At 49.6% G+C, this 27,891-nt stretch overlaps 1 protein-coding gene across 6 annotated transcripts in view; it reads left to right on the top strand.

Moving 5' to 3' along the window:
- The window catches only part of DUSP11 (dual specificity phosphatase 11), a 494,978-nt gene extending 468,058 nt beyond the window's left edge, over positions 1-26,920 (top strand). For 3 of the 6 annotated variants that reach the window (XM_069618928.1, XM_069618925.1, XM_069618927.1), the window contains 3 exons: positions 24,216-24,251; positions 24,996-25,048; positions 26,275-26,833. In XM_069618928.1, the coding sequence (XP_069475029.1) occupies positions 24,216-24,251; positions 24,996-25,048; positions 26,275-26,624 (439 nt within the window). In that variant the 3' untranslated portion in view covers positions 26,625-26,833. Of the gene's footprint in view, positions 1-24,215; positions 24,252-24,995; positions 25,049-26,274 lie in introns of all 6 variants that reach the window. The other 3 variants (XM_069618930.1, XM_069618926.1, XM_069618929.1) reach the window with 2 other exon arrangements.
- Positions 26,921-27,891: the final 971 nt, after the last annotated feature.

Below are 27,891 nucleotides of genomic sequence, written 5' to 3' on the forward strand. Positions count from 1 at the left end.
ACTGATAGAATTTCTGTCTAAGGGCTACTGAAAGTAAAGGGCGAGCATATGATGTCTTAGAATTTCTGTCATTGATCCAATCTGCTTTACAATATAGAGAAAACTGCCCTCTTTGTCAGCCTGCACCTTCATAATAGAAGCCTGAATATTTGTCTTGAAAGCAATGAGTACCCCTGCTGTCTTCCCCTTTGCATTAGTCTTCTTCATTATCAGTACTGTTTTAATTTCAGCTTATGTCGATCCTGGTATTTAATGTGTTTCCTGTAAAGCTATAAAATCAGGCTGATGTGTGTTAAGTAATCGCTCCAATTTCCTCCTTTTCATTGGGGTATTAAGCCCCCTTATATTAAGTGTCGGACATCGGAAGGCAAATCCACTTTACAAAACCGCTACTTTGAATATACAGTTCTAGACACCTTTTTTAAACCTTTAGTCTTTGATACAACCCCTTGTCCCCCACACATGTTCCACTCCACCCCCTACCCGTACCCTCGCCCTCCCCAACAACTTCCCATTGTCCCTGGTGTAAACCATCCTTGCTACTCTCTCTCTTTGGACTCCATCCTCAGAGATGGCCTACCTCTTAAATCGGGGATAAATGCGGGGTATCATAAAACCCCTGTTTTTGTCTTTAAGTGCCAAGATGAGCTTCTGCTGTGCCCCGACTTTACACCAGAAAATGTTTTATTCTCTGGAAAAGTACCTTATTTCACCATTAAGTTGCTTCCTGGGTGAAATCTTGGACCTTCAGGATTCTGGGGGTTTCTCCGCTGGTAGAGAGCCTTTTTGATTTCTTGAGCGGGTCCGTTGTACAGTTGTCCATTCCCAGTGTCTCAGTCCCCGGGGAGCGTAGGGTCGCATCCCGTACTTTGGCTCGGTTGGTCTTCCTGGTATATCCGCAATAATCAAGCCACTTCCTTCGTTGTTGTAACACAATGCTGTTTACCCTCCCATGTAAATAAAAGACCAAAAGAGTAGGTCCATCTGTATGGTATCTTCTAGTTTTGTAAATATTGCAGCATCTCACGCATATCTCTTCTTTTTTTGTAGTGTCTTTGGGGAGAGATCCTGATACAGTTGAATGTCATTCCTGTTAAGTGTGATCTTTGTTGCTTTCCTGGCTTCCCTAAGAGTTTGTTCCTTCTTGGTGTAACTTGCCATTGCCAGCAATGTGTCTCTGGGGCAGGCGCCCGGATCCTGACGTTTTGGACCAACTCTATGAATCCTATCCATGGGAATTGATACTTCTCCAGCATGGGGTTTGGCATGGATTCACATGCTCATGAATAGTCCCTGTAGTCAGGCTGGGAATCCTCAGTAAAAGAAAAAAATCTGTTTAATTTCTGAACTGTCTTTCTCCCAACAACCAATCACTGAGCTCTGGGTCATACTGCCCCCAGCCAGTGAATGCCCTCTACCTAAGCCCCTCCTCAGGCAGCCATCTTCATATTTTTACCACATGTTCAAGTGTTGGGAGTCTTCGTGCTTTGCTGTATGAGTTTTTGCTGCATTTTTAACTTTTTGAAAGTTCAACTCAATTTTTCGGTCAATCGAGCCCGTGTGCTCCATCGATCATCCTTCTGACTAACGGGTACCTATTTTTTTGATTTTTCAGTGACCTTCAATGGCTGTTTTCGTCGTGTTCTTCTTGGAGGCTTCCAGAAGATTCTTCAGGCCTACACCGCGTGGATCATGTCAGACGAGAAGGACAGCGCTTCCCTCTTCAAGCTGTGCTCTGACTGCGGTTTTGGGAATGTCTACATGGACGACAAGCATACTCTTACGTCCCGTCCCCATTCCTCCATACTGTATGGGCGTCCCTTCCAAGGGACAGGAGACGGAACCTTTTTCACCAGAAAAAACCTTCTTCCCCTTTAAATTTGGAGGGGCGGCCCAGGGAACATGCGCTGGCCCGACTCCGCCCTCTGGCGCCACGCCTAAGTGCCCTTTTCGTGTCGACAGGAACAGGCCGAATTCACCAGCGCTCCTGGGTTTGGCTTCGGCCATGTAATACCACACGCGGATACTTCTTTTTTATCTTTTGTTGTCTTCTCTATCATTCAGGTACTCGGTCCTCAGGCGTCACACTCCTCCCAGGCACGTCGACTTCTACAGGGTTCAGCAGGTGTCCATCCTGCAACGGGCTCTTCCCAACTTCAGACCCCCACGCCCTCTGCATACGTTGCCTTGGTCCAGACCACGGTTGGCAATCATGTTCGGCGTGTGACTCGCTGTCCTCGAAGGTGCTGAAGAACAGACTAGCCAGGTGGAGGGAGCTCTTCCAGAGGCCTCCTCCAGAGGATCTCAAGAACTTCATGAAGCATCGAACCAGGCCCCAGGTAGGGGCCATATTTTCCAGCGCACCCCGCAAGGGAGAGTCCTTCCCAGGGACTCTCCAGCACGGGAGGGACCGGCCAGGTCCTTCTACCGGCACATGCACCGAGGCTGCTACAGCTACCGGCCTTCGGGTCGAGGGGTCCTCGGATCCTATCAGACGCAGTGTCGAGGGACCGGAAGGTTCTTGTACCGGGTCTACACCCTTTTACCGGCACAATGGCCAAGGGGCTACAACCTAACACCGGCAATACGTCCGAGGGGCTACGCCCGAATACTGGCAATACGTCCAATGGGGGCGCCTAAACGCAGCTCTACCGACCCCCGGGTCGAGGGTACCACACCTACCGGGCCGAGACCCGATGAGCAGGGTAGGCCTCGTGATCCACATGCAAGAGACTTGGAGGAGGCCGTGCCCAGTGGGCTGGGCAGCACGTTGCAGGAAGCTCGACAAAATGACCACCGCGCCAGAAAGGGACCCCGTCCGACGCCACTCCACGAATTCAGCGAAGAACGAGTGTCAAGGTGGGACTGGTCTCATGTAGGTACGTGGCCTACAGTCTCTTTATTTTCACAGAGCAACTTTCCCATGCGTCCATATGGACAGGGCACGCAGCGGCTCCGGCAGACCCCCGCTACCCCGTCGGTAACCCCTGCCATCTTTTAGGCCAGCGAGTTTCTCAGCCTCATGAGGTCTCCTCAGATGGGGGTTATCATCAAGGACGCAGTTAGGGAAGTCCTCCTAGCCATGCTAGAGGCACCACAGACGCCTTCATCGGGCCCCCAGGCCCTGGTGCAGCCACCTCCTCCGGCTCCACAGCCAATTCCGCCTCAGCCTCCGGCTGCGGTCCCTGTACCCCAGCCTCCGGCGCCATCTACCCCTCCTCCACAAGATCCTCCAGATCCGCAGGATACAGACAAGGAGGATCCGGACACGCCATCCTCAGCCAGGGCCTTCCATGAATGTCTTGCTGGCCTGGCGGAGTACCTGGGCCTCCCCAACCCGAGGTCGAACAGCCGGCAGAGGGGGTTCTGGCTGAAGTCCTCACAAGGCGCCCCTCTGCCAACACAGGGATTCCACTGCAAACGGATGTAGTCTCCCTGCCAAAGAAGGGTTGGCTCAAGCCCCAATCAGTCCAACCAGTCAACCAACGCCTGGATGCCAAGTACAGGCAGATGGAGGGGAATACACTCTTGTCTCGACCCATCATCTGCCACACTCCTCTGTGATCGATGCGGCATCACTTTACTCCAAGCCTCAGTCATCCTCAGCCTCCTCCTCTGTGGCGCTGCTAGACAAGGAGGAGAAGATCTTGGAGGCGTACGGCAAGAAGATCTACTCCAACGCCTCCTTGCACCTGCGTCAGGCCAACGCAGATGCCATGCTGGCTGCGGCCGAACAACGGTTATGGCCGGAAATTGCAGACTTCCTCCCGGTACTCCCTACCCAATGGCAATCACACTTTGAGGCGGGGCTAGCAGAAGCCAAGCTCGTGGCGCATGACCTCAGAATCCACAGTGGCGCATATCGATACCTCATGCCGTGCCATCTGCTTTGCCATGGACATGAGAACAGCCTAGCTCCGGATGCCAGGGGCTCATTCTAGATCTACCGTTCGAGTGGGGTGGGGGGACGTCTTCCACTCCTCTACGGACGAAGAGCTGGACAAAAAGAACAGCTCACAAACAGCAAAGTCTTTATCCATTCTTACAAAGACCACGCCCAAATCGTACACCCAATCTCAGCAGCACTCGGAGAAGGGTCGTACGTATGGAGGGTTCCGCAGCTTCCAGGAACGCAGATCCAGGCAGCCGGACCGCTCGCCGTCTCAGAACCGGCGCAAACAAAAAAAGGGGGGGGGTGAGTAAGGGCTTTTTCCAGTCATTCGAGGTAAAGGCATGACACGCCCCTTCAGGTCCACGTGTCTCCGGTGGGAGGCAGGGTTGCTCTCAATGGACAATTCTGGCACCAGAATTTCGCGGCCCCCTGGATCCTCACCGTAGTATCCATTGGGTACCGCCTTCCCATCACAGCCTCTCCTCCCTCCTCCCCTCCACTCTCACAGGCTGGGACAGCAACTCTTTTGGCAGAGATCCGGTCGCTCGTAGAGAGCCAGGCAGTGGAGGAAGTTCCAGCCTCCCAGCGAGGCTTTGGCTTATACTCCAGGATTTTCACCATTCAGAAGAATTCAGAGTTGTGCTGGACCTTTCCACCCTCAACCTCTCCTTACCGCTACAAAAATTCAAGATGGTTACGCCAGCTTTCATAACGGAGACACTGGACAAGGGAGACTGGACGTGCTCCCTGGACCTGAAGGACGCATACCTACAAGTCCCGATTTGGCAGCCCCATCGTTCTTTCCTATGGTTCAGGATCATGGGCTACCATTTACAATAAAAAGTCCTTCCGTTTGGCCTCAACTTGGCCCCCAGGGTCTTTACCAGACTCATAAACGCTCTAGCGGCCCTCAAAGCGCAGGGCCTCCACATCTACCTATACCTTGGCGACTGGCTCATCAGGGCTACATCTACGGAAGCGGTTCACCACTCTTCTCATGCCCTTATGAACACACTGCATGACTTGGGCTTCTCGCTCAACCTCAAGTCATAGCTGCTCCCTACGTCAGACTGACATTCCGGGGACTTATTTGGGACCCATGCTCCGAAAGGGTTTTCCTGTCGGAAGACAAGATCTCTGCCATCAAGAGGGTCACTGCCCACTTCCTCGGCAGAGAGGTGACCTCGGCATGGTGGTACCAACATCTCCTGGGTCTACTAGCGGCGGTTCTGTTAGCCATGCCGCACACGAGACTAATGATGAGAAGGATTCAGCTGCACTTCGCAGCCTCATGTAGTCAGGAGCTGGGCTCGCAATCCAAGATGATCCACGTGCTGTATTTTCTCCATCTCTCCTCTTGGACCGAACTTGGTGGTCTATGGACTGCAACCTACGGACGGGCAAGCCCTTCCGGCCGCCCTCTCCACAGGCCACCATCACCACAGACTCATCGCTCAGGGAGCCACCCTGGATGATCTCTCGGTCCACGGCACCTGGACTTGCCAGGAGCAGGAATACAACATCAATTAGTTGGAGCTGAACGCTATCTGGCTGGCACTCGGAGCATTCCTACCACTTCTCAAAGGCAATGTTGTCCTCATCCAGACAGACAACTCGACCAGCATGTACTACGTCAACAAGCAGGGAGGCACCAGATGCCCCTCCTCTGTGCAGTCTGGCGATCAGCATGTGGGAATGGGCCTTGGAAACTAAATTTGCCTCTCGGCAGTCCACCTCCCAGGGGAATCCAACCTGGAGGCGGACAGGCGCAGCAGGTTGGGAGCAGACAGTTACGAGTGGCAGATAAACAACCTTGTTATTCAGGAGATTTTCAACAAGTGGGGTCACCCCCAAGTGGATCTCTTTGCCACCTGGTACAAGAAGTGTCCCCAGTTCACATCCTGGCAGGGTCAGGGCCCTCGGCCTCTCTGAAGTACCTCCGATACACCTCCCGACGGGCCTAGCACATCTTCTGGCACAGCACACGGGCAGGATCATCCACCCATCGCCAGGGAAACTAGCCCTCACACCGTGGTACCTGAGCAAGTAACGCTTCGGCACACAAGCCATTCGAGCCAATGCGTCCGTGAACATTAGGCTGGTCACCATCAAGACTGCCTTACTAGTCGGTCTTACCTCAGCTCGCAGAGTCAGCGAGATTCAGGCGCTGGTCCCTCTGAACCATATACCACCTGTCACAGGGACAAGGTAGTCATGCGGACGCACCCGGCATTTCTGCCCAAGGTGTTATGATGCCTACCCCCGGGCATCCGGATCAAGCCCATCAGCCCCGGGAGCTGGCATCCAGGTATTTAATAAAATCCCAGCATCCCCGGCTGGGGGTTGTCTGGGTTCAGTCCTGGCGCCATAGGCGCCAGGCTCATAGACTTTACTTACCTCATGCAGACCATGCTGAAAATGAATCCAAGCCAATGTGAGGCCTGGATGGGACTATTTTTCTTCAGGGACTATTTTTTACTCTGGTGTGGTTCTAGGGACTTCTTACCTGGAACTACTTTGGAGGCTATTTAAACCACGCCCGAACAGCAGCACATGCTTCATGTTATTCTGCATCCAGCAGCGTAACGCTCACCGTGCCTGCAGTCAGCATCCAGTCTTCAGCCACGCACTCCTCGAATCCAGAGCTTCTAGCAATAGAAGAAAGAAGAAGGAAAGGTTAGAAAACAGATATTATTTCAATCCTTACCTGAATTCCGGATCCATCACGTCTTCGAACTTGGAAAGGACATTACTCTACACGCGTCGCATCGCCAGCTGCAGCGCCGCGCCATACTCTCCAGTCCTCACAGCATTTTTCGATCTGGCGCAGCCTCCATCATTTTCCCTGCTGAATTCCACCATCTAGTGGACAAAAGAAACATAAGGTGAGCCGAGAGAGCCAACAAATACAACCTCTCCACCATAGACTTACCTGATTAACAACCGGAGGCATTATTCTGTAACAAGCCGCAACGTCTTACGCCGCACCTGTAAGGAGAGAGAAACCAGGAATTTAAACACACGCATCTTTTGCCGCACAGTGTTGGGTAATACAGACTCTTACCTCAACACCATCAGCTGCCACAAGACAATCTTCCCTTGGACCCAGCTGCAACACAAGAAAGGAATGTACAAGAGTGAACATCGGACATATTGAACTCTTTGAACTTTATACTTACGGGTTCTCGCCTGGAACCTCAGAGTCAATATTCATCCGGAACTCTTCCAACGCCCTCAAACCAGTGAAGTAACTGGTATCTACGCGCCCCTGCATTCCATGCAGGATGGAGAGCTCATCATTTACAAACATAAGGTGAGCTTACAGAAAGTGAATATCGGTGGTGATTAGTGGGGAGAACAGTGGGGTGCCATTACTAAAATCCACAGATGGCTGATTCCCTTTCTCCACTTGCAGGAGAATATTTCTACGGGTCAAGCAGACGAGATTAGGCAGTCCAGTCCAGTCTGTCATCTTTGCACTACGCTTCACGTTGGAGGAGGTCGCAGCTGTCTGGGTCCGATCGTCGCCCCTGTGGGAGCCTGGTGAGCGTAACAGAAGGTTCCATCTGCATTTTACTTGAAAGAGGAAATAGTCCTTCCTACGTTCTTTCCCGATCCCAAGGACGAAGAACAGAGTACTGCACTGCCTATATGTTAGACGTGCCCAATAGCTCTACTTGGACAGGACCAAGGGCTTCCGCAAGTCGGGTGCCCTGTTTGTCACTTTCGGCGGCTCGAGGCCAGGCTATCAGGCTTCTAAGGCTTCCATATGCCTCTGGATGGTCTCTGCCATCAAAGAAGCGTACGAGGGCCTGCGTGGGCACAAGCCGCTCCCGGCCAACATGCATGCCCACGCAGTCAGGACCAAGGCAACAGCCATCGCATTCTAGCGCCATGTCCCTTGGCAAGTCATAAGCAGGGTGGCCACTTGTGCCTCTCCCTTGGCTTTCTGCAAGCATTACTGTTTTGATGCCAGCTCTAGATCTGATGCTGCTTTCAGACAGGAGGTTCTCAGGAACCTATTTGCTTAAGGAGGGTCTTCTCTCCACCATGGGGCTACAATCAGTTGTAATCGCCCATACATTATGGAGGAAAGGGGACGGGACATAAGAGTAATTAGAAGTTACTCACCGTAGTAACTAACGTACTCTGGTCTATAATCCCCTTTCCTCATACGTCCCACCAACCTCCCCCCTAATAATACTGGTGTCATTAGGCAATGTTAAATCTATTGTCGACGCGTCAATGGGGACTGAGGTGTGGCGGCGGAGTCAGGGCAGCGCATGCTCCCTGGGCCGCGCCCCCGCGTGCCTCTAAATTTAAAGGGGAAGGTTTTTCTGGTGAAAAAGGTTGTCGCCGTCCCTTGGAAGGGACGCCCATATACAGTATGGAGGAAAGGGGACTATGGACTAAGAGTACGTTAGTCACTATGGTGAGTAACTTATAATTTCCCTGTGTCTGTATTGCCTGCACCCGATGCACAAGGAGGAAGCTTGTACGTTTTGGGTGTTTTCTCGAAGTGCACGTTGAGGGACCAACCTCAACGGTTGGAAGCGCGGCTGCAGGCTATGGCCACTGCACCGAGTGGCACTCAGGGGCATGCATCTGCAGGATCTGGGAAAACTGAGCAGGCTTCTAAGACATTTGAGGGCGCCCCACCCGTGGGGGCTCAACACAAGGCCAAGCACCGCAAGTCCGCTTCTGTCGGGGTCGCCGCTGTTGCGGGTCCCCCGACTGTAAGGACGCACCCATCATCTCCATCTACGTCAATCTCCAGTCAACGCTTTGGTTCCTCATCCAAGAGAAAGTCGATAACCCAGGTAAGCTAGGAGAGAACCCGTGGAAGACCAGGCAGGAGAAGGCCAAGCAGGGTACAGTGTCTGGTCTACCCACGGCGCATAAGGCCAAAGGAAACGAAGAGTCTGATCTGGCCCCGAAGGAGAAGGCGAAACAGGACAAGACCTCTGATTCGGCCGTGAAGGGCAAGGCCAAGCAAGACAAGGGGCCGGGCCTCACTGTGAAGGCCCAGGTGCACCAGGCGAAACCCTCACCCTCCTTCGAGGTGGTGGTGGTGGTGGTGTCACTTTCAAAGCCTGTAGGGGCCGACTTGCAGAGTGCCCTGGCGACGGCAAGGGTGACCCTTCCTCCCAGACGGGAGGCTTCGAACATGCCCGCTGATAAGACTCCAGAGAAGAGGATGCGTACCTCAGCCAGAGACCGACCGCTCTGGACCTGAAGAAGGGGGGGGGGTGTTGAAGGCCTGCAGGGAAGATGAGGTCTGTTCCCTCCAGGAGGGTGATGACGACGGAGGCACCGGGGACTCGCCCCACGAGGGCGACAAGCGGGATACCGTCAATGGAGGTGACAGCGGGGGCCCAGGCCCTTCCCCTACACCCCAGATGCCTTCTACAGACTTTGCATTGGATATCTCGCCCCTCAAATCGTTGGTGTCCGAGTTACAGAGGAGGATACCGGCAATCCCGCCATCCGCCCCTCCCGCATCACTAGTGCCGGTCGCCCCGTTGCCACCGGGGGAACCACCGACCAAGAAGAGGAGTCACCTCATGCCTCCATGCCACCATCTCCACCCCCTTCTCCCCCCTCAACCCCCCCAAGGGAGACTGAATCGGACACAGCAACGACGGTCACGGATGACTACAGTGGTATGTGGGACCTCCCATTGCCGCCACCCAGAGCCTCTCCTCCGGACGAGATAGAATCGTTCCACGCAATGATAGACCGCGCATCAGAGCTTTTCCAGCTCACGTCCACGGAAAAGGTTTCTTGTATCAGCGCCGGGAGGCGAAGAGAAAGACCATCCTCTCGGTCCCTCTACTGGATGATGTTTGGGAAGAAGGACTGGCTTTGTTGAAGAACCCCCTCTACAGCCCCAGTGAAGAGAGACTGGCTGGAGAAGTAGTACAGGGAGCCTGGACTCTGTGCCCAAGTGCTTGCGGTCTCAACAGTCGCCAGACTCAGTGGTTTCAGCGGCTGCCAGGAAGAAGTCATCAGGCTCAACGTCTTCTGCTTCAACCACTCCTCCGGACAGCGAGGGGAAGAAATTGGACTTGATGGGTATGAGGGTTATCTACTCTGCAGCGACGACGGTCAAGGCTGCCAGTGCCCTCGCCATCCTAGCAAGATACGACCGGGAGCTGTGATTTACGCTAGCTCCTCTCATTGACTTCCTCCCCTACGATAAGCGGGTTGAGGCTTTGGATATCCTTCATGAAGGCGAGGTGGCGTTGGATCATGCCATCACGGTGGCCATGGACATCTCGGACGCGGGATTCCGCCAGATGGGAAACGGTATCTGCCTTCGCTGTTGTGGCTGGCTCAAGGCTACCTTAGGCAGGAGGTCCAGACAAAGGTTTTGGACATGCCCTTTGATGGGGACAACCTGTGCGGTAAGGCTGTGGATGAATCCCTGCAGGCCATCAAGGCGGACACTGAGACGGCTCGTGCCTTAGGCACTCTACAACAACAGCCGTCCTTTCGGTCTTCAGGAGGGAAGTCTAGCCGGTCCTAGAGTGGTTGTGGCGGGGGCTCCACCTCTTACCGCCAGCCCTCTCGTTCCTCTACCCAGGAATCCAACAGGGGCCGCTCCAAGGCCTTCGGGGGGGCAGTCACTGTCGTCAGGGACCGCAGAGCAGTCCGTCGACCTTCAAGAAAGATTGAACCGACCAGAACTTCAGGCCCCCACCCGTGCACCCCGGTGGGAGGCGTGTGGAAGACCATCTCCGACTGTTTGGGTGCTGGACGCTCTCGCCCAAGGGCACACACTGGAGTTCCAACGAAAGTGGCCCTGAATACCACCGGTGGCCTGGCATCAAAACCTCAGCTGGTTCTAGAGGTGCGGGCCACGTTTAAATTTTTTTTTTTTAAAAAGGGCGATGGAGCTAGTTCCAAAACTGCTCTGGGGGCTGCGTAGTGTACTTAAGGAACTTCCTTGTGTGAAAGAAGACCCGGGTCTGGAGGCCCATCCTCGACCTACGACTGGACAGATAAATAACATCCCAGAAGTTCAGAATGGTCACTCTTCATCACGTGCTCTGACAGCTGGAAGAGGGAGACTTTCTGTTGTTGCTGGATTTGGAGGATGCGTACTTCCACATCCCCATCAACAAAGGACACTGCAAGTTTCTATGCTTCGTCATCCAGGGGAAACATTACCAATTCAAGGCCCTTCCTTTCGGACTGAAGTTGGCACCCAGGATCTTCACCAAGTGCCTTGTGCCGGTGGCAGCCCATCTACGATTGCAAGGGATCCACGTCTACCCTTACTTGGATCAAGAGACATCGCCATCGACCACACAGCGAGGACGATCCGTCTGCTGACGGATCTGGGGTTCTCAGTGAATTATGCCAAATCCTGCTTGACTCCATCGCAGGACACTCTGTTCCTCGGATCCCGGCTCAACACGGTGTCATGCCTGGCATCGCCATCGGATGAGAGGTTAGCGTCATCTTGGGTAAAGTCCAAAGGCTGTTGGCACTGAAGAGCGCCACAGTGAGAGCCATCAAGTCTCTTGTCAGCATGATGTCGTCATGCATTTACCTCATTAGAGACTGCAGGATGCAGATGCACCCACTACAGGAGTTCCTCGACACCCGTTATGTCCAGGTGTCCGGAGGCTTCTAGGACAGGATCGTGCTCGACGAGGAGTTCTGTCGAACGATAATGTGGTGGGGGGTGTGCTCCAATCTATCTGTAGGCACGGATTTCCAGACCCCTCCCCCCCCGACCCCCGTACCAGGAGACTGTCATGACGGACGCTTCGCTGGAAGGATGGGGAGCCCACACCGGCCATCTTCACGCCAGAGGCCTGTGGTTACCGGAGGAGAAGACGTTACACATCAACGTCCTGGAACTACGGGCAGTATTTTGGGCCCTCGAGTAATTTCTGCCGTCCCTTAAGGGCAAGGTGGTGAGGGTCTTCACAGACAATACCACCACACTATTTTACATCCGGACGCTGGGGGGCACCAGATCCCCCAGTGCTCTCCAAAGAGGCGCAGGACTTATGGCACTGGGCCGTCGCCCAGGGGATGTTCCTCGTTACTTTTCACCTGGCAGGAGTAAAAAACACTGTTGCCGATTCCCTCAGCAGGGAGCTACGCTCTTGCCACGAGTCGGAGCTTCGACAGGATCCAGTGGTCTACCTTTTCCTCGAATGGTGCAATCCCCAGATCGATCGGTTTGCGATGAGCACCAAGTGCCGGAGGTTCGCCAGCAGGTTCCCCAAGCCAGAGGGCTGGCCGGCTGAAAGGACTTTGCACTCGCTGGATCTGGCTCTAGTGTTACGTGGCCCGCCCAAAGTTTCCGGAGAACTTCTCAGCTTTTGTGAACCATGGGAAGGCCCTGTCCAAGGCTTCCATTTTCAGGTGGCTCTCCAGCTGTATCACCCACTGTCACTAGTTGGCCAACCGGCCACTGCCTGGCCGTGCGAGAGCCCATTCCACCAGAGCGATCGCTGCTACAACGGCGTGCCTGTCTGGTGTGCCCCTGTTGGACATCTGCAGGGCTGCTACGTGGAGATCGACGCACACCTTCACGCAATTCTACTGCGTCCACAGGGATTCCGGGGAGGAGTCCAGAGTCGTCCAAGGAGTGCTACGCAACCTGTTAGCTTGAAGGTGAGCCCGGTGAGGAGGTAAGGGATTGCTTCTGTTGAGCATTGCCACTTCCCGTGGTTGTGCATGTGTATACTGCTATGTATTCTAGATTCATGAACATGTGAATCCATGCCAGACCCCATGCTGAAGAAGGAACAAGTTACTTACCTGTAACTGTTGTTCTGCAGCATGGGTCTGCAGCATGGATTCACATGTGAACCCTCCCACCTACCCCTCTGTGGCTCTTCTCTTGGTCCTACTGCCACTTTATGTGCTAACAAATCTGAAGATGGCTGCCTACGGAGGGGCTTAGGTAGAGGACAGTCATTGGCTGGGGGCAGTATGACCCAGAGCTCAGTGAGTGGTTGTTAGGAGAAAGACAGTTCAGAAATTAAACTGATTTTTTTTTTTTACCGAGGATTCCCAGCCTGAAGACGGGGAATATTCATGAGCATGTGAATCCATGCCAGACCCATGCTTTAGAACAGTTACAGGTAAGTAACTTGTTCCCTCATCGTCGGTGTTTAGTAGACCTTTAAAGACTCCTGTGACTTCCTCTCTCAAGGCTGAGTCCATAACCAATAACGGAATGTTGCGAACATTGGACCTCCTCGATATATTCTCTAAGACTTCACATTGCTGCTCTACATTATATGGTGTCCTTGCTAGCTGTTCAAGGAGCACCTCCGATTGCGTAGATTTCTGGGCCAGATCTTGTAGAGCCTGCTCATTAGTAACTGTTCTTTCCTCAAGAGAGACCAATATCCATTCGTATGTCTTATAGGGTGGATTTCTATTCTGCAGTACAATTGTCAAATTGTAGTTGCACAGAGCCAGCAAGTTTGTCTTGGAAAACTTGAAAGCACGGCTAAACATCCTCTTTCGAGGCTGCCATCTTAGTATCTGCACTGCCCTGCTGCACCTCAACCAGGTCTCTTGTAAGCTCGGGGTCCTTTTGGGCCCCCCAGACCTGTACCAACAGCTTCTTATTGGGTTCTCTTTGGGAGTGGGTGGGAGCGAGGAGGTGCGTTCTTTTCTTTTCCCCCCTGGGTCCTGACATTGACCAAGTGCTACATGCAGTTTCCCCTGCTGTTAATACTGGTTAAAGTGTTTCCTTTCATTTCCAAATTCACTCTGATCTTGTAACTTTCCTGAAAATGTCAATAGTGCGCGATACTGTATCCCTCCCACGCCGCTTGCCCACTTGAAAACCGCATGGCTCATCATCCAGACATTGTTGGAGCAAGATTGTTAGAGCAAGTGTGTGTCTCCTGTGAGCGTTTGGAGAGTTGAAGCAAGTGCTGTGCAAGGATTGCTTTAATCTTTTTCCACCCCCATAGCTTAGGCTATGTTGTTCCTGATATATCTATAATCACTCTGGGGTCCAAACTCTTTTCCTTCTGCAATTCTCGACAGCTATCTTTCCCAGGGAGGCTCTCTTGTCCCACGTTGCCACTTATGCGCTTCAAAATAACAATGCTGCGAGCATGCGACCTCCCCAAAGGACAGAGAGGAGGGGGTCTGCCAGAGACCATGCGAGATTGAATCTCTGCTGGGCTCGCTGTAGCTTTATCCAGGGGTGGGGGTTCTGCAGTGTTCCAGATAATGTTTCAGTAAGGGTAGGGTTCACTCACCGAGTGCCAATACATGTCATGGAGCCTCGCCCTGATCCGTTAGCGCCTGCAGGGCTCCCTGGAAGCTTTATGTCGGACGGTGTCTTGGGCATTGTCCCTCTGTGCCGCCTCGCTAAAAAGCACCTACGTTTCCCCCAACTCCACTAAACTCCTTCCTGCAATAACGGCGATGCAAGGCTGGTCCCTGCGACTCCGAACGCCATCTGCAGGCACCGGTCAAGCGCCACGTGTCATCCCCCTGGAGTCCAACTCTGCTTTTCAATCTTCCTCTATTCCCGACTTGCGGCTCCTCGGTTTTGTTCTCCGAAGTCAAAGTTGGCACACAAATGTGCATTGCTGCGTGTCGCCCACAACATTGGGTGGTCAAATCATTTATTATGCTTTTAAGTCATAGTCCGCAGTTTAAGCTTCTAACTGGGCACGTAGCTCCAGCAAGCCGTTTCCTCACTGCATAGCAGCCATCTTGGAAAGTCAAAATCTGCAGAGTTTAACAACTCTATCAAAAATCTAGCACAACTGAGGTCAATATTAGGGTCTTCCCTATATAAACTTACACACTTATGGGCTAGCCTAAGCCAACCCACCACTCCCACACCAGGAATCCTAGCAAAAGGTTTTGGCGGCCAGCCAATCGAGTTGGCCCAACTTTCAGGAACACTACCACAGGATATGTAATGACCGTCCTAGTAGTAGAAACTGCTCTAAAGCGTCCAGACCACTTTGGAGGGTGTTCGGCTGGACTCAAAGTGAGTCCATGTGTGCATAACTGCTTTTTTTTGGCTATGCTTTTCCTGGACATAGCAATGGCTCAAAAACAAAATGGCGGAGTTACTGATAATCTCAGAGAATGCAAACTTATAAGATGATATTAAACCTTTCTACAATAAATATTCAATTCATGTTTATTTCGGAACTAATATTCCATATAAACAAGTATACGCTGGGCAAATAGGAATACAATGCAAAAGGTCTTCTGCAGAGGCTTCACATACCAATCATTGCTTCCTATTAGCTTCACCTGACCGTAGAGAGGTTGTTGCTCTGAGAGGGATGCATTGAATCTTGCTCTAGAAAGAATATTCCTTTCATTAGGGGTGTTAGCCCGTACCGAATACTTTTGTATAGAGGTTTCTAATATTATTGCAGGTTTTCTGTTGGTCAGTTTTACAATTTACCGCCACTCCTTTATGAACTAAATAAGCTAGGTTGTGAATTGCCTTAATAAGGATTCCGCATGGAGGATTCATAAAGTGCTGTGGTGCGTTTAATTTTTTTAGGCAAGGTTTTACATATCGGAGCCGTGGAATATTGAGGACTTTGGATTTTAATAATAGTTCTGTTATTCATTTTGATTGCCCCGCCTTTGGGTTGTTCCAGATACTGAGCCAATGCATAATTGGTTGTGCCACTATGTCATCTTCTGGAAATGAGGTACCTTATTCCTTGTAAATGCCAAAGTTAGAGGCTGAACATGGCGACCTTAGCAATGCTTTAAAAATGTTGTTCTCTACAATCTAAATGTCTTTTGGGTTCGCGTGGCCAGACACCGCTTTGCTGATGTACACCTTTTTGATGAAGTCAAGGGGTTAAGATTTTGACACATTCATAAATCTGGTAACCTCCTCTTCCGTGGCTTGCTTAAATCTGGTTGGTTGCTTGAAGATTTTGGGTTCCCCTGACACTTTTTAAAGCAAATCATATGCCTAAGTAATCAAACTCTTTGACTCGCTTAATTATACTTTTATTACTGAGCATTGTTGGCAGTTTGATTTGGTGCATTCCCGTCTGGCCTATCACTACCGATTTACCAGCATTTATGTGGAGATAATATTCATAAAAATAGTCTGCTCTGATTAACTGTTCGATTACGTAAGACATGGGGGCAATTAACACTATCATGCAAAACGGGAGGAGCTGTGTTCCCCAATTTTGGTACATCAGCTCCCGTCTGTACCAGAACCTGATAAAGCCCATTAATATGTAATGAAAACAAGGGGTCAGGACACAGCCCTGGTGTACTGCTGTGTTTACTGAAAAGTTCTCAGTGCATGGTCCATTGGCCCAACTCCTCATGAACGCTTGAGTGTCGAGAGTGAAACGCTGGAAGCCCAGCGTTAGTATGGAGAGAGAACCTGATTAGAAGGGAACCTGGATTCCGGTGCTGGTGTGATCATGTTGACTTCGTGGTCGGCGTGGTGCCTGTCCAACGACGCCAAAACCAGTACGCCGAGAAATCGGGGAACTGTTTAACTGCAATGCTACCCGTTCACACAAAGAGAGAGAGGACTTGGAGCAGGACGCTGGAAACGTGAAGGCGAACAACTGGGACAACCGAAGTGAATTTGAGCGACCCAAGGCAACGGAAGACTCGAGAGGCTGCCGGATAATCATTATGCAACAAGAAAAACTCATCCCAGTGAAATTGACGTGGCAGTAAAGTTGATGAAACGGAACTGTAATCATGCGAGAAAGAGAATCGCCATAAAGGTTGGAAAAGAGATAAAGAGTGCTGTGTAAATACCCTGGGAAGAGGAGAAAGTAACGCACATGTTAACCCCTTAACTGCTGAGGGTTTTCCCTCCCAGGGCTGAGCCCTGTTTTGGAGATTTCGTTATGTCTGCATTCAATCCCTTGTAACTTTTCTGTTACATAAGATATCACAGCCAAATTTGACCCCTTTTCTTCCCACTTGTAGGCGTTTATAACGGCGCCAAGGAATCCTAGTTTGCTGTATGAGAGTAAGAGAAAATAAAAACAAATGTGTTTTTTTCAGAAAATGCCAATAAAATGATCTACAAAGAAGCCTGTGATTTTTTTTCCTTGTGTGAGCTAGGAACAAATGGTTTGCTGTTCTTAATTCGCCATTTTCCAAGCTTTCAAGAACTGGTTCAGTGGAAACAAAATATACCTATTTTTATAGGGTTGTGTAGCATGGGGCTTTCATTGGTGAACACAATGCAAGCAATAGAATGTAGCTGGTTAGCCTGGAACCTAACGGTACCTGAAGGTACCAGGAGTGACATTTGGACACACAGGATGGGAGATTTGACTTGGAAGGATGTATTCACCTTGGCTCCTACCTCCCTTCTTATCTAGCCCTGTAACATAATAGACTACTTCTATTTATACTTACCTGCTTCCAGTGTGCTTCCTGCTTACCTGTGCCTACTGCATTAATCCAGATAATACAAGTGGCGACGAGGATGGGATCCAAACGGATTAAATGTGATGGCACGGGGTGAATGTGCGTACTGATGGTTATTTATTTATGCAATGAACTTGTGAAACGGAATGTATTTATGTAATGGGCATACATATATTTATTTATGAAATGCATTTAGGAGAAGGAAATGAATTTTAGGAAATTGTATATGAACCAGTGAAATGATTGTTATACCCTATTAGTACCCGGCGAGGGTGCAATCAGAATGAAAGAGCCATTCTGATTGGCCCTTGCCGAGTCGTTACCAGGCCGGGAATCCCTCCGTCGGGATTCCACGGCCTTTGTCACCGGCGGGGGGGCGTGGCAGCCCCTCAGCCAATGAGGAGGCTCGAAGCAGGGCCATCCCCGCTCCGAGCCTCCCCAAGGCTAAGAGGCTACCTTCGCCCCCTGCCGGGGACAGAGGTAAGGCTTTTTTTTTCCCCTCTCTCCTCCCACCTCCCTGCCCTCCCCACCCCACTTACCTTCTATGCCTTGGTCCCCGGTGGGGGACGATGAAAGCCTCCAGCCGTATGAAGACTCGGAGCGTAGCCATCCCCGCTCCGAGCCTCCACACGGCTGGAGACTTCCATCGTCCCCCACCGGGGACCCAGGTAAGATTTATATTTTTTTGGGGGGTTTTTTCCCCTTTCCCATCCCTTTCGCCCTCCCAACCCCAATTACCTTCTTTTTTTCGGGAGCGGACGCGCTGGAAACGCTTCTGTTTCAGGCGCGTCTGCTTCCGATGGCCGCCATGGAAAGGGAAAATGGACACCGTTTTCCCTTTCCATGGCGGCCATTTTCTTTGACGTCTTTTTTTTTTTTTTTTTTTCTTTCCCCGAAACGCCGCCGTGTTTCTGGAAAAAAATAAAGCTTTTAGTGCCCCGGTCACGCAGTTCTTGCAGGCCGCGGTACTAATAGCTATACGACCCTCGCGGCGGGGGCATTACCGATTCAGGTAATGCCCTGGGGCCTTCGGTAAGGCCCTCGCTTTGCTTGGGGCCTATACCTATGGGCCCCGGGGCATTACCTAAGTCGGTAATGCCCCCGCCGCTCGGGTCAGATTGCTGAATTAATGGGAGATTGACGTGTCTGCTTGTGTAAGTGTGATGGCACCCGTGTATAAGTTTTGGCCTATGTTTTTGTGCACATGTCTGTTGAATGCATTCATTTTGTGAGATCTTTTCACTTGACAGGGGTCTGATCAACTTTCTGTCGCAGTGTTCCTTTGACGTGCTGTTGCTGTGCAGCCACGTTTGTTTTCATGTTTTCTTTGTGTTTGTAGCTTTCCTTTCATTTCCTACTTTTATATGTCTCTCGGGGGTAGTTGTAGTATGATTGTGAGGTGCTCTGTCTGGTAGGTAATGGTGCAGGTGACAGGTTCTTTGCTGTGAGAATGGGTGGTGTTGTGTGTGGTCATGTTATATTTTGGTACGGTTGCAGAATGTTAGCTGTGTTTCTTGGATGGTTGCGATAGTTGTTTGGGCGTGGCAGGCCCGAGACCCTAGGTGGCAGGCAGGGTGAAAGAGTACGCTTAGATGGTTTTGAATGTGGCATTGTGTGTGGTTTGTGCTCACAGGTGGCAGCTGTGAGACCTGGGAGTGGCAGTCCTTGGTAAGTGGTTGTTTGGTAGTCATTTGGTGGTTTCAGAATGTTAGTTACGCAGATGTAGAGGTATGCTGCGAGGGTTGCAAATGTAGACTCCATACATTTCTGAAAAGAAGACACCCGGGGGAATTCAAAGAAGTCTGACTTTTGCCAATTACCCTAGGATGTACTACCCAAAAGGCCGGGCAAACTAAAAAAAGTACCGAAAATAAAACACAATTTTCAGACATCTGCCACCAGGAAACCATTGAAACACGTCGGCAACAACACATGCCCTACCTTCCCACAGGTAAAGGGAAAAGGCTAAACCACTGATATACCAAAGGGTCTGGGAAGAGGCCATTTTTAGGATTTTGGTCTTGTGGACAACCCAAAGATTTGGCTCTGGGGTGTCACAGCCACTAAGGAAAACTGGGAACCCCATGCATTTCTGAAAAGACACCTGTGGGAATCGAAAGAGGTCTGACTTTGGCAAATCGCCCTAGAATTTATTAGCAACAAGGCTCGGCAAACTCCAAAAAGTAGTGAAAAAAACCCACACATTTCAGACATTTGCCAACAGGAAACCACTAAAACACGCCGGCAACAACACATGTCCTACGTTCGCACAGGTGTCCCGACGAAAACGGTACCTCATGTGTGGGAAAGGCCAAACCATTGGTACATCAAATGCCCTGGGGAAGACGATTTGGCTTCGTGGACAACACACAGATTTGGGCCTGGGGTGTCCCAGCCACCAGGGAAACTGGGAGCCCCATGCATTTATAGAAAGAAGACAATTGTGGGAATTCAAAGAGGTCTGACTTGTGCAAATTTCCCTAGAGTGTACGGGTCAAGTCCAAAATGTAGGGGGAACACCACAATTTTCAGACATTTGCCACCAGGAAGCCACCGAAACATGCTGGCAGCAACACATATCTTACCTTCCCACAGGTGTCCCAACAAACGGTACCTCACATGTGTGGGTGCACTGTCCTGGGTGGAAAATAAAGTGTTGACTGTCCACAAGTCCAGCGGCAGTCCCAGGGAGCCCTGGCAGGGTCCCCATCCCTACTCGGAGGGAAAAGCTCCAACTCGGCACAGCTAGACCTCCATGACGGTCATGGGTGATGTCCCCGGCCATGGGCACCTACCTGTCTCCCATGTGGATCGATCGTCCCCAAGTCCAGCGCTGGTCCCAGGGAGCCTCGGCAGGGTCCCCATTCCTACTGTAAGGAACGCATGGTATCAACAGTAAGACGGACACCAGTGACCACAGTTCAAGGGTGTTTATTGAACTTTCACAAGGGTGTGATGAATGCCCATCTAAATCTACAGATGGAGCAGGCTACGACCATCTAATAATAATAATAATGCAGTCCTAGTTGAGTCTTGTTAAAATGAAAGGGCCTATACACAAAAACCTATTTCCAATCCTTACTGCTAATTTACAACAACTAGTGTGGGGTTATGTTCATGAAAAAGAAAGAAGTGTTCACAAAATATGTCGGGATGTTCTGGCCGGTGGCCTCCCTTCCCCATGTGTTCAGCATGGGGCAAGGCGGTTCACATGAGCAAAGCACACACTCTGGCTTCTTCGACACAAGGATACAGTTCTGTTTCCAGGAACAGGGCCTCCTGTGCCCAAGTCTCTCTTCTCATCAAAGTCTCTTGGTTCAGAGGGCCTGATGTACAAAATATAAAATAGTTATTTTCTTCTTAAAAGTATTCAACTCTGGTGCTTCACCCTAGATCCCCCTCAATCGGGCTCAGATCCCTGTTACCTTACCATCGTTACTGCGGATTCCCCTCTTCCAGGCTCATATCCCACTTTTTACAAAGTTCAGATAATAGTTTTCTCGGGTGACTCCCGGTATACACCGGATCCCCCTCAGCAGGACTCAGATCCTTCCCCTTTTCCAATTAGTCTCCCTCAGCCGGGATCGGACCAATTGTAGTTCTCCTTGGTTTATCGAAGACTTTCGATTGTGCACAGGATTTAGATTGACACGTTGCAGGACCACTTTGATACAAGCTTCTGTTTTACAATACAGTTGCCATTCAGTTGGATACCTAACCGAGACCTTCGAATGAGCACCCACGTGGCACTGGACCACTCAGATTCCGTATCTCACTTGGCCTCCCAACGTTCATTTACTATTTTGGTTTCCATTTATATTCGCCTTGCTCATCACATGCGTTTCCCACACTGTCCTCCTTGGATTTCTTCATACAATGTTGCAGCTTTCAATCTTGGTTCCAAACATAAGCTCTGACTCACCAGCTGTGCTGTCTTTACTGGCGCTGCTTTGTTGTAGGAGCCCAGGACAGTACCACAGCAGCAATCGCTCCTCCCTGCCTTGGTTATCGATGCGGGAGAGCCCCAGGTACCTTCGATGCATAGTGTAGGTTTGATCGGCTTTAGTTCCCGGTCTTAGGCTTCTTACTTTCCAAGGTTCGCAAAAGTAATGGTCTTTTAAAGGTCAAGGACCCTTCCCTCCTTGCAACCTTCTCTGGTCTTGCCGTTTTTCTCCTTGTATTCAACTGCCATCTTGGAACTGCTGTTTCCTCGTGTGCTTTTCCTCGCGCAGAGTGTGCTTTTGTGCTCTGCCTTTTATTTGTGTGGGGAAGTGTGATGGAAGTCAGGTGTGTGTAATGATCAGTAATTGCCTGACCATTGTATTGGGACATCTCGGCTATACGGCTCTGGTGTTAGTCCGTTGTCCCCTCATGGTGAACTGTCCGTGAGAAAGTGTTTGTGTCGGGAAAGTGGGAAGGGGTGTTGAGTTCCTAGGTATCCTACCTGGTAGGATGGGGAAAAGGTGCTACAGGGAAGGGGATACCGTGTCTCCCCATCCGGTGCCCCACTTCCACTCCGCCAAGAAGACCCCTAATCCAGGTGATCATCCTGCACTGGGCCACCCTCAAGAACTGCATCCCAAAGTGATGGCCGTGTCCTAGCCACCGGGATGACAGATCCCCGGGGACTAACTGGTGAGGCACCTTCAGTTTTCTCACACTACCCAGAGGGAAAAGCTCTAATGCAGCGCAGCCAGAGCTCTGGGGGGAGGGGGGTGATGTCCCCAGCCTTGGGTGCCTGTCTCCCATGTGGTTGACCATCCCCAAGTGCAGTGTCAGTCACAGGGAGCCCATGCAGGGACCCTGCCTGGGCTCCCTGGGACTGCCGTTGCACTTGGGGATGATCGATCCGCATGGGAGACAGCCGCTCCGAAGGAAACAGCAATGTTCTGCTGGCATTGGGCCATTTTATGGCCTGACCCTGCAATTGTGTCCCAGCCCACCGAAATACCTCTCCTGAACACCCACACCACCAAAAATGGGCCCTAACCGTAGAATAAAAAAAAAAAACTTATAACAAATCAGAAACCTGTAAACGAAACAAAAACATTTATCTGTGGTCAGCCCAGCAAAAACAAATCCTAACTATCACGCTCCCTGCCCTGTTTCCAGCTTTCCCTGGTGGTCTAGTGACCCCCCACCCCTAGTAAAAACACATTTGCCCCTTCCTAGGGGCATATTGCCAGATTACTCTAGCAATCTTCGTTTAGGGAGGGCTACATGACATGCCCCCCATCATATAAAAAAATCCCTCGTGGTCTAGTAAACCCCCACCCCCAGAACAACCCCAGCAAAAAATGTGTATGTATTATATAAACAATTTTTTTGTTAGTGTTTCTGGGGGGGGGGGGTTGTTTGCCCCTTCCCTAGGGGCAGATTGGTGTGCCCATCTACCCCCAGGGTGGGCTAAACGTTCTTCTCCATCCTTTAGGGGCCAGAGGGGGGAGGGACGCTTATATACTAAGCGGCCCTCTCACTCCTCCCCCACCCTTTCAAAAAAGAATCTTTGGTGTCTAGTGGCATTGCTGGGCGCGGATTGAGCGATCCACGACCAGCAATGCTTCAATGTAGGTATCGTTGGAAAGGGGAGAGTCCATTTTCCAAGGGCACCTCCCTTGATCAAAACTGTAAGAAAATGCCAGAGATCGAGGGAGAAACCTACCTTCCATTTCACAGCCGGAAATGGCTGCAGCAGTGAAATTTACATTCAGTCTCGCGCCAGCGCGCATTACGTACGCTGACGTGAACTTGAATGAAATCCAACCGTGAGAAGGAACCTCCTCCTCATATAGCTTGGGGTTGGATTTGTTTGTGCGATTGCTGCGTTGCTGCGATCGCACAAACACAAGTGCTAACCAGGACAAGCTATCTCGTCCTCAGCACTGCAAATGTAGTGCTGAGGACGAGATAGCTTGTCCTTAGCACTTAAGGGATTAAGACCTGAAGAGTGGGTCCAATCGGAGAAAGGGAATACTCTGACGGAAAGAGAACCCCTGAGTAAACCTGAAAGAGATCATTAAGAGCAGAGCACAAATACCGCCAGGAAGAGGGAAAAGTACAGCATATGTTAAGAGGCAGCGAGGGTAACAAACAAGAAGGAGAATCCTATGAAGTAAGGGCAAGTGAATCCCTAAAGAGAAATGTTACCCAAAACCAACCACCCCTGTGGGCTGTGGGGGTGATTAACCACCAGGAAAGCATATCACATCTAAGAAAATGTACAGAAGTACAAATGACCTATCACTGTGGAACAAAAGATAAGACGGAGAGTTAAAAGGGAGTCCTGGAAGAAAATCCCTAACGAGGAGGGGGAACCCAAAGAGCTTGTGAAAGAGTTACAAGAACTTGTGAAGATGGTGACAAGACACTATTTAAAATGAGTCTATTAACTCTGAAGAAAAGGAGAAACCTTGCAAGAAAGACAGTCGGTTGAAGGGAGACATTCTCCTGACCGTATTTTGGTAGAATAGTGGTTGGGTCAGTAAGAATTATTTTTTTAGACCGCTGACAGATTCATTTGATGTCTTCCAGACGACAGACGAGCACGTTAGTTATGTATATAAACGGGGAACACTCTTATAGCAATAGGGAAAGTTAGGCCTTTTTCTTATTAAATAAATGAGTGATACTGTCAATCCAGTCTCTGTCATTTTAACCTGCCACACTGTGCTTCGGTCCAAAAAAGACAGATAAAGTGGTTTATGTTGCAAAATACAGATATCCCTCGTTTTCAGCAGATATTTGTGAACTCCCCATGTTGTAATTATATGCACAGTACAAAGCACGCTGCTGATGAAATTGTGCATTGAACGAGGTTTGGTGTGGGTAGACTTACTTGTTCAGTAGGCGTGTAATCCACCTTTGTGGATGTTATTTATGTGAGCTAAGGCAATAAATATTTGCCATTTTTTTCTTACCTTGGTTTTAGGTTTTCATCAGGTTGGCAACATCAGGGACCTCAGAGGTAAGGGCACCTGCATGAACACTACTGATTATACCCCTACTTGGGATTAGAGCCAGGTCTGCGATCTGCATTAACAAGTTCAAGCAGCAGCTGCCAGTGGTAGAAGTGTACTAAAAAAAAGTAGTGGCACTGTGGTCTCGACAGGGGAGAGGTTAGGCAGGAGCATAGTGCAACATGTGACAAGATGGGCGGCTGGAGCATTTGAATAGTCTGTCCGATAGCACAGCAAGTAGAGCGCTCACTTTGACATCCATGCAGAGCCTGCAGACAAAGGTTCGAATCCCGGCAGGGCCAAACTCAGCCTTTCATCCTTCCGGGTCGATAAATGAGCACCACACACCATGGGCAATAAGCAGCGCTCAGATGCCTGAGGGTTTGTAGCGCTACTTGCACAAAACAAACACTAAGGCTCCTATTACAACATAACACTTGCACAATGACATGCATGGACAAATCCTCTGTATAGAATGGTGAATATGGTCTTAAAAAGTAGAGGAATGGCAAACACTAAAAAATAAAAGTAGTGGAACATCTCTCCAGACCGTTCCCGCTCACTTCGATCACTGTCAGCTGCTGCTCCCACCTAATCACATAGTTCTTTCATCAAGGTAGAAGGGGCAGTCACTGATCACGTGTACACTTTGCCTTTACCAACCTCACTTCCCATTGTCAACTGCCCCCCTCATCTCCCGAGCACTGTCTTTTGACTCTTATCTTCCACCCTCTTTTTATCTCTATACAAAGACTACCACAACTGGCACACAAATTGGCTCTATGCACGATGGGCACGGATTATGGTACGTATTCTGCTCCACCACCTATTCTAGGCGAGCATTACTGGTGTATGTGCTACTATGGGGATTGTGAAAGGCCTAAGGGTTGTGTATTTAGCTGATTGAGAAACTAAGTTGTTGTGAGATGTTTGCACTAGGCAGCAGTGACAACCTGGTGGATAATATAAGGAGCTTGAATGGTGTAGGGTGACATGTGGCTCCAGTGCTTTCAATATGGCGCCACTCACCATGTTAGGAAGATTTCTGTACAACTCTGGTATGAGGGTTGTGCAACCATGTAACTCAAATGTGGGATGGTGTTCGGACCTAACAATTAAACCAAGCCTCTTCTTACGGCATGTAACTGTGGCAGAGCAGTCAGTCTTAACTCCAAGAGGGAGGAGGGCTGATAGTGGACTACAATCGATGTTTCTGCCATAGCTTTGGTTCTGAATTTCTGAGTTCTCTGCTAAAACCAGACTTCAGCAGGTACCACTGATACATTGGGGAATTATAAAAAAAAAAATCACTGCAATTCACAATGTTCCTGCAGGATAACAGTGGACACTTAATTACAGATTCCGCTAAAGTGTTTTGAAGTTTATCTAGAGGTACACTATGAGCTAATTAGGTTCAGTACATCGTACCCAATTTTACTGGATGTTGGGGTGGCCTTCTGGGCCTGGTCTCCGATTATTTTAACCCTCCCTCTATGCAAGGCATATGTATAGAATGTTCCCTTTTAGTGTGTGTGTCCTATAATGTATTCGAGTTTGTGGGGAGGAATTTGTCCTTTTATTCTGACTTTGAGAACGATTAGTTTAAACTTAGTTTTAGCAAACAGTATGACGTTAGCAGTTTCTGGTGGTTTGAATCATGACATCTAAACTGTAAAAATAAATCTGGAATAAATGTAAATTCTAAAACTACCACGTGTCCCTTTTCCGTTTTTTCTACTCTCCCTGCTACTCACCATTGTTGAGGTTGATTGTGAGCAAATATGTTCTTCTAGACCCCAACACTGTTTGTGGAGCAAATGTATGTTTATTCATAGTGCGCGCCTCACCATAGGTTATCTGGGCGCATTACAAGAAGATGCATTTTCGTAGTTACACATAATGACAAAAAAAGGCAATACAGAATATATAACATATGATGAAAATAAATGATGAAACAAGATAACCCTCTCCTGCTTTACTTTGCCATTTCCCCCTTGGTTAGTTGCCTGTCTTTTTTTTCCCCCCCTGCAGGCTGCCCCCTCCCCCAGTCACATACCATCATGGGCAGGACGATCGTGGCTATCCTGCCTATCATCCTCCACAAGGAAGCATTTCAGAGCGCAACTGGAGTCGAGTGCAGCAGTGGGAACAGAATGGCCCAGCTCCTAGTCACATCCACTTCCCTGACTATAAAGAGCCACACTGTATGCCACCGCTGGCCCTTCCATCTCCGACGAAGCAGCTACAAGTGCCACCAAGACAACAGCCCCACGATTTGGACAGAAATTATCTTCCACATCAACAAAAGAAACGCAGAATGCAATGAGGCAAGAAGAATGTGTGTGACATACAATGCCCACACGCACCCCTTTGCTTTCTAGGGATTCCCTTGCAATTAAAAAAAAATTCATTTATGTACCAGACTTTTCATTTTAATGTAAGAGGATTTTCTAAAGACGGCTTTATCTTTGTCAGGGAACGCTTCAGAATCTCTGAAAACAATGGAATAATTATGTTGCGAATGGAGGCTTGAAGATACGCGATCATACACTTGAGATGGACTTTTATTAAAAGACTTTACCAAGTCAAACCTTTCTGCTCCTCTTTGAAGTTGTGTATGTGATCCTTTAGAGCTCATTGCACTTGGAAGTCAGGAATAAAAGGTGATGTTTTAGTATGCCAGCCTGGCGATTTCTTAATACTTTTGTCACCATCTTCATTTGCTGCAAGTTGTTCTAGAATAGGCCAGTTGTTTATTTTTGTTTTTATTTTATGCTTCCAGCCTCCAACCGTCAGACCTGCCAAAGTCCCCAGACCCCAACTCCCCTGCCTCGAGATTGACATTAAGGTATTGAACCTCAGAATGTTAACTCATTCTACCTTCTGTGCATAGAAAAGAGTATTGGGAGCCACAAAAAAAGTAACCCAGAGGTGATTCATTCGATTACATGAAGTGCGCAAATGGCTTCAACTTTACCCCCTCCCATGTCCTGAATCAATGCAGCAACCTCGTCAGATAGGATAACTATCACATTGAGCTATTGGACTTAATGAAACCATTGTAGGTAAGAGAGAGTTGTTTTATAGGAATACAATCTCGTTGTGCAACTAATCCGGTTATGAAAGTGGCTGGCTGAAAGTGCTAACTACATGGTTTGACCTACAATTAGTCTGCTCATTTGGCCATATTCCAGAAGGTGTGGTGCTTTTGTATTAATGGGGTTCTGAACCTGCCCCTTTACTTGCATCTAGACAGTGCTCATGGTTCTGCAGTGGTCATATTCCGGTAATGGTGCATGTGTTTTCTCAGTCATGTTAACACATGAGAAAAGTGATTCTTTTGGTCTATCAACATCAAGGCCCCGCTTTCAAAGTCCAAGCAGTTTTTTTTCAGGTTCTATGACATTTCAACTTATTCGACCACGTGTTTAATCTTTTCACCCTTGTGAGGATCTATGGGCACCAGGTTTAATTTGCTTGTCATCGTACTCCTTTGTCTTGTCCCCTTTCCCCCATACCTTTTATGAAAATCAAAGTACAGATGCAGTACCTATGCAAATGGCCATGCTTCGCCCAGCAGTCCTTTTCGCCATGCAACTTTAATGAAACACTTAATTTACACAAATCCATTGCTCACATACCTCAATT

The sequence above is a fragment of the Ambystoma mexicanum genome, chromosome 10 (assembly GCF_040938575.1).
Source record: "Ambystoma mexicanum isolate Mex_15411 chromosome 10, UKY_AmexF1_1, whole genome shotgun sequence".
Taxonomy (NCBI): domain Eukaryota; kingdom Metazoa; phylum Chordata; class Amphibia; order Caudata; family Ambystomatidae; genus Ambystoma; species Ambystoma mexicanum.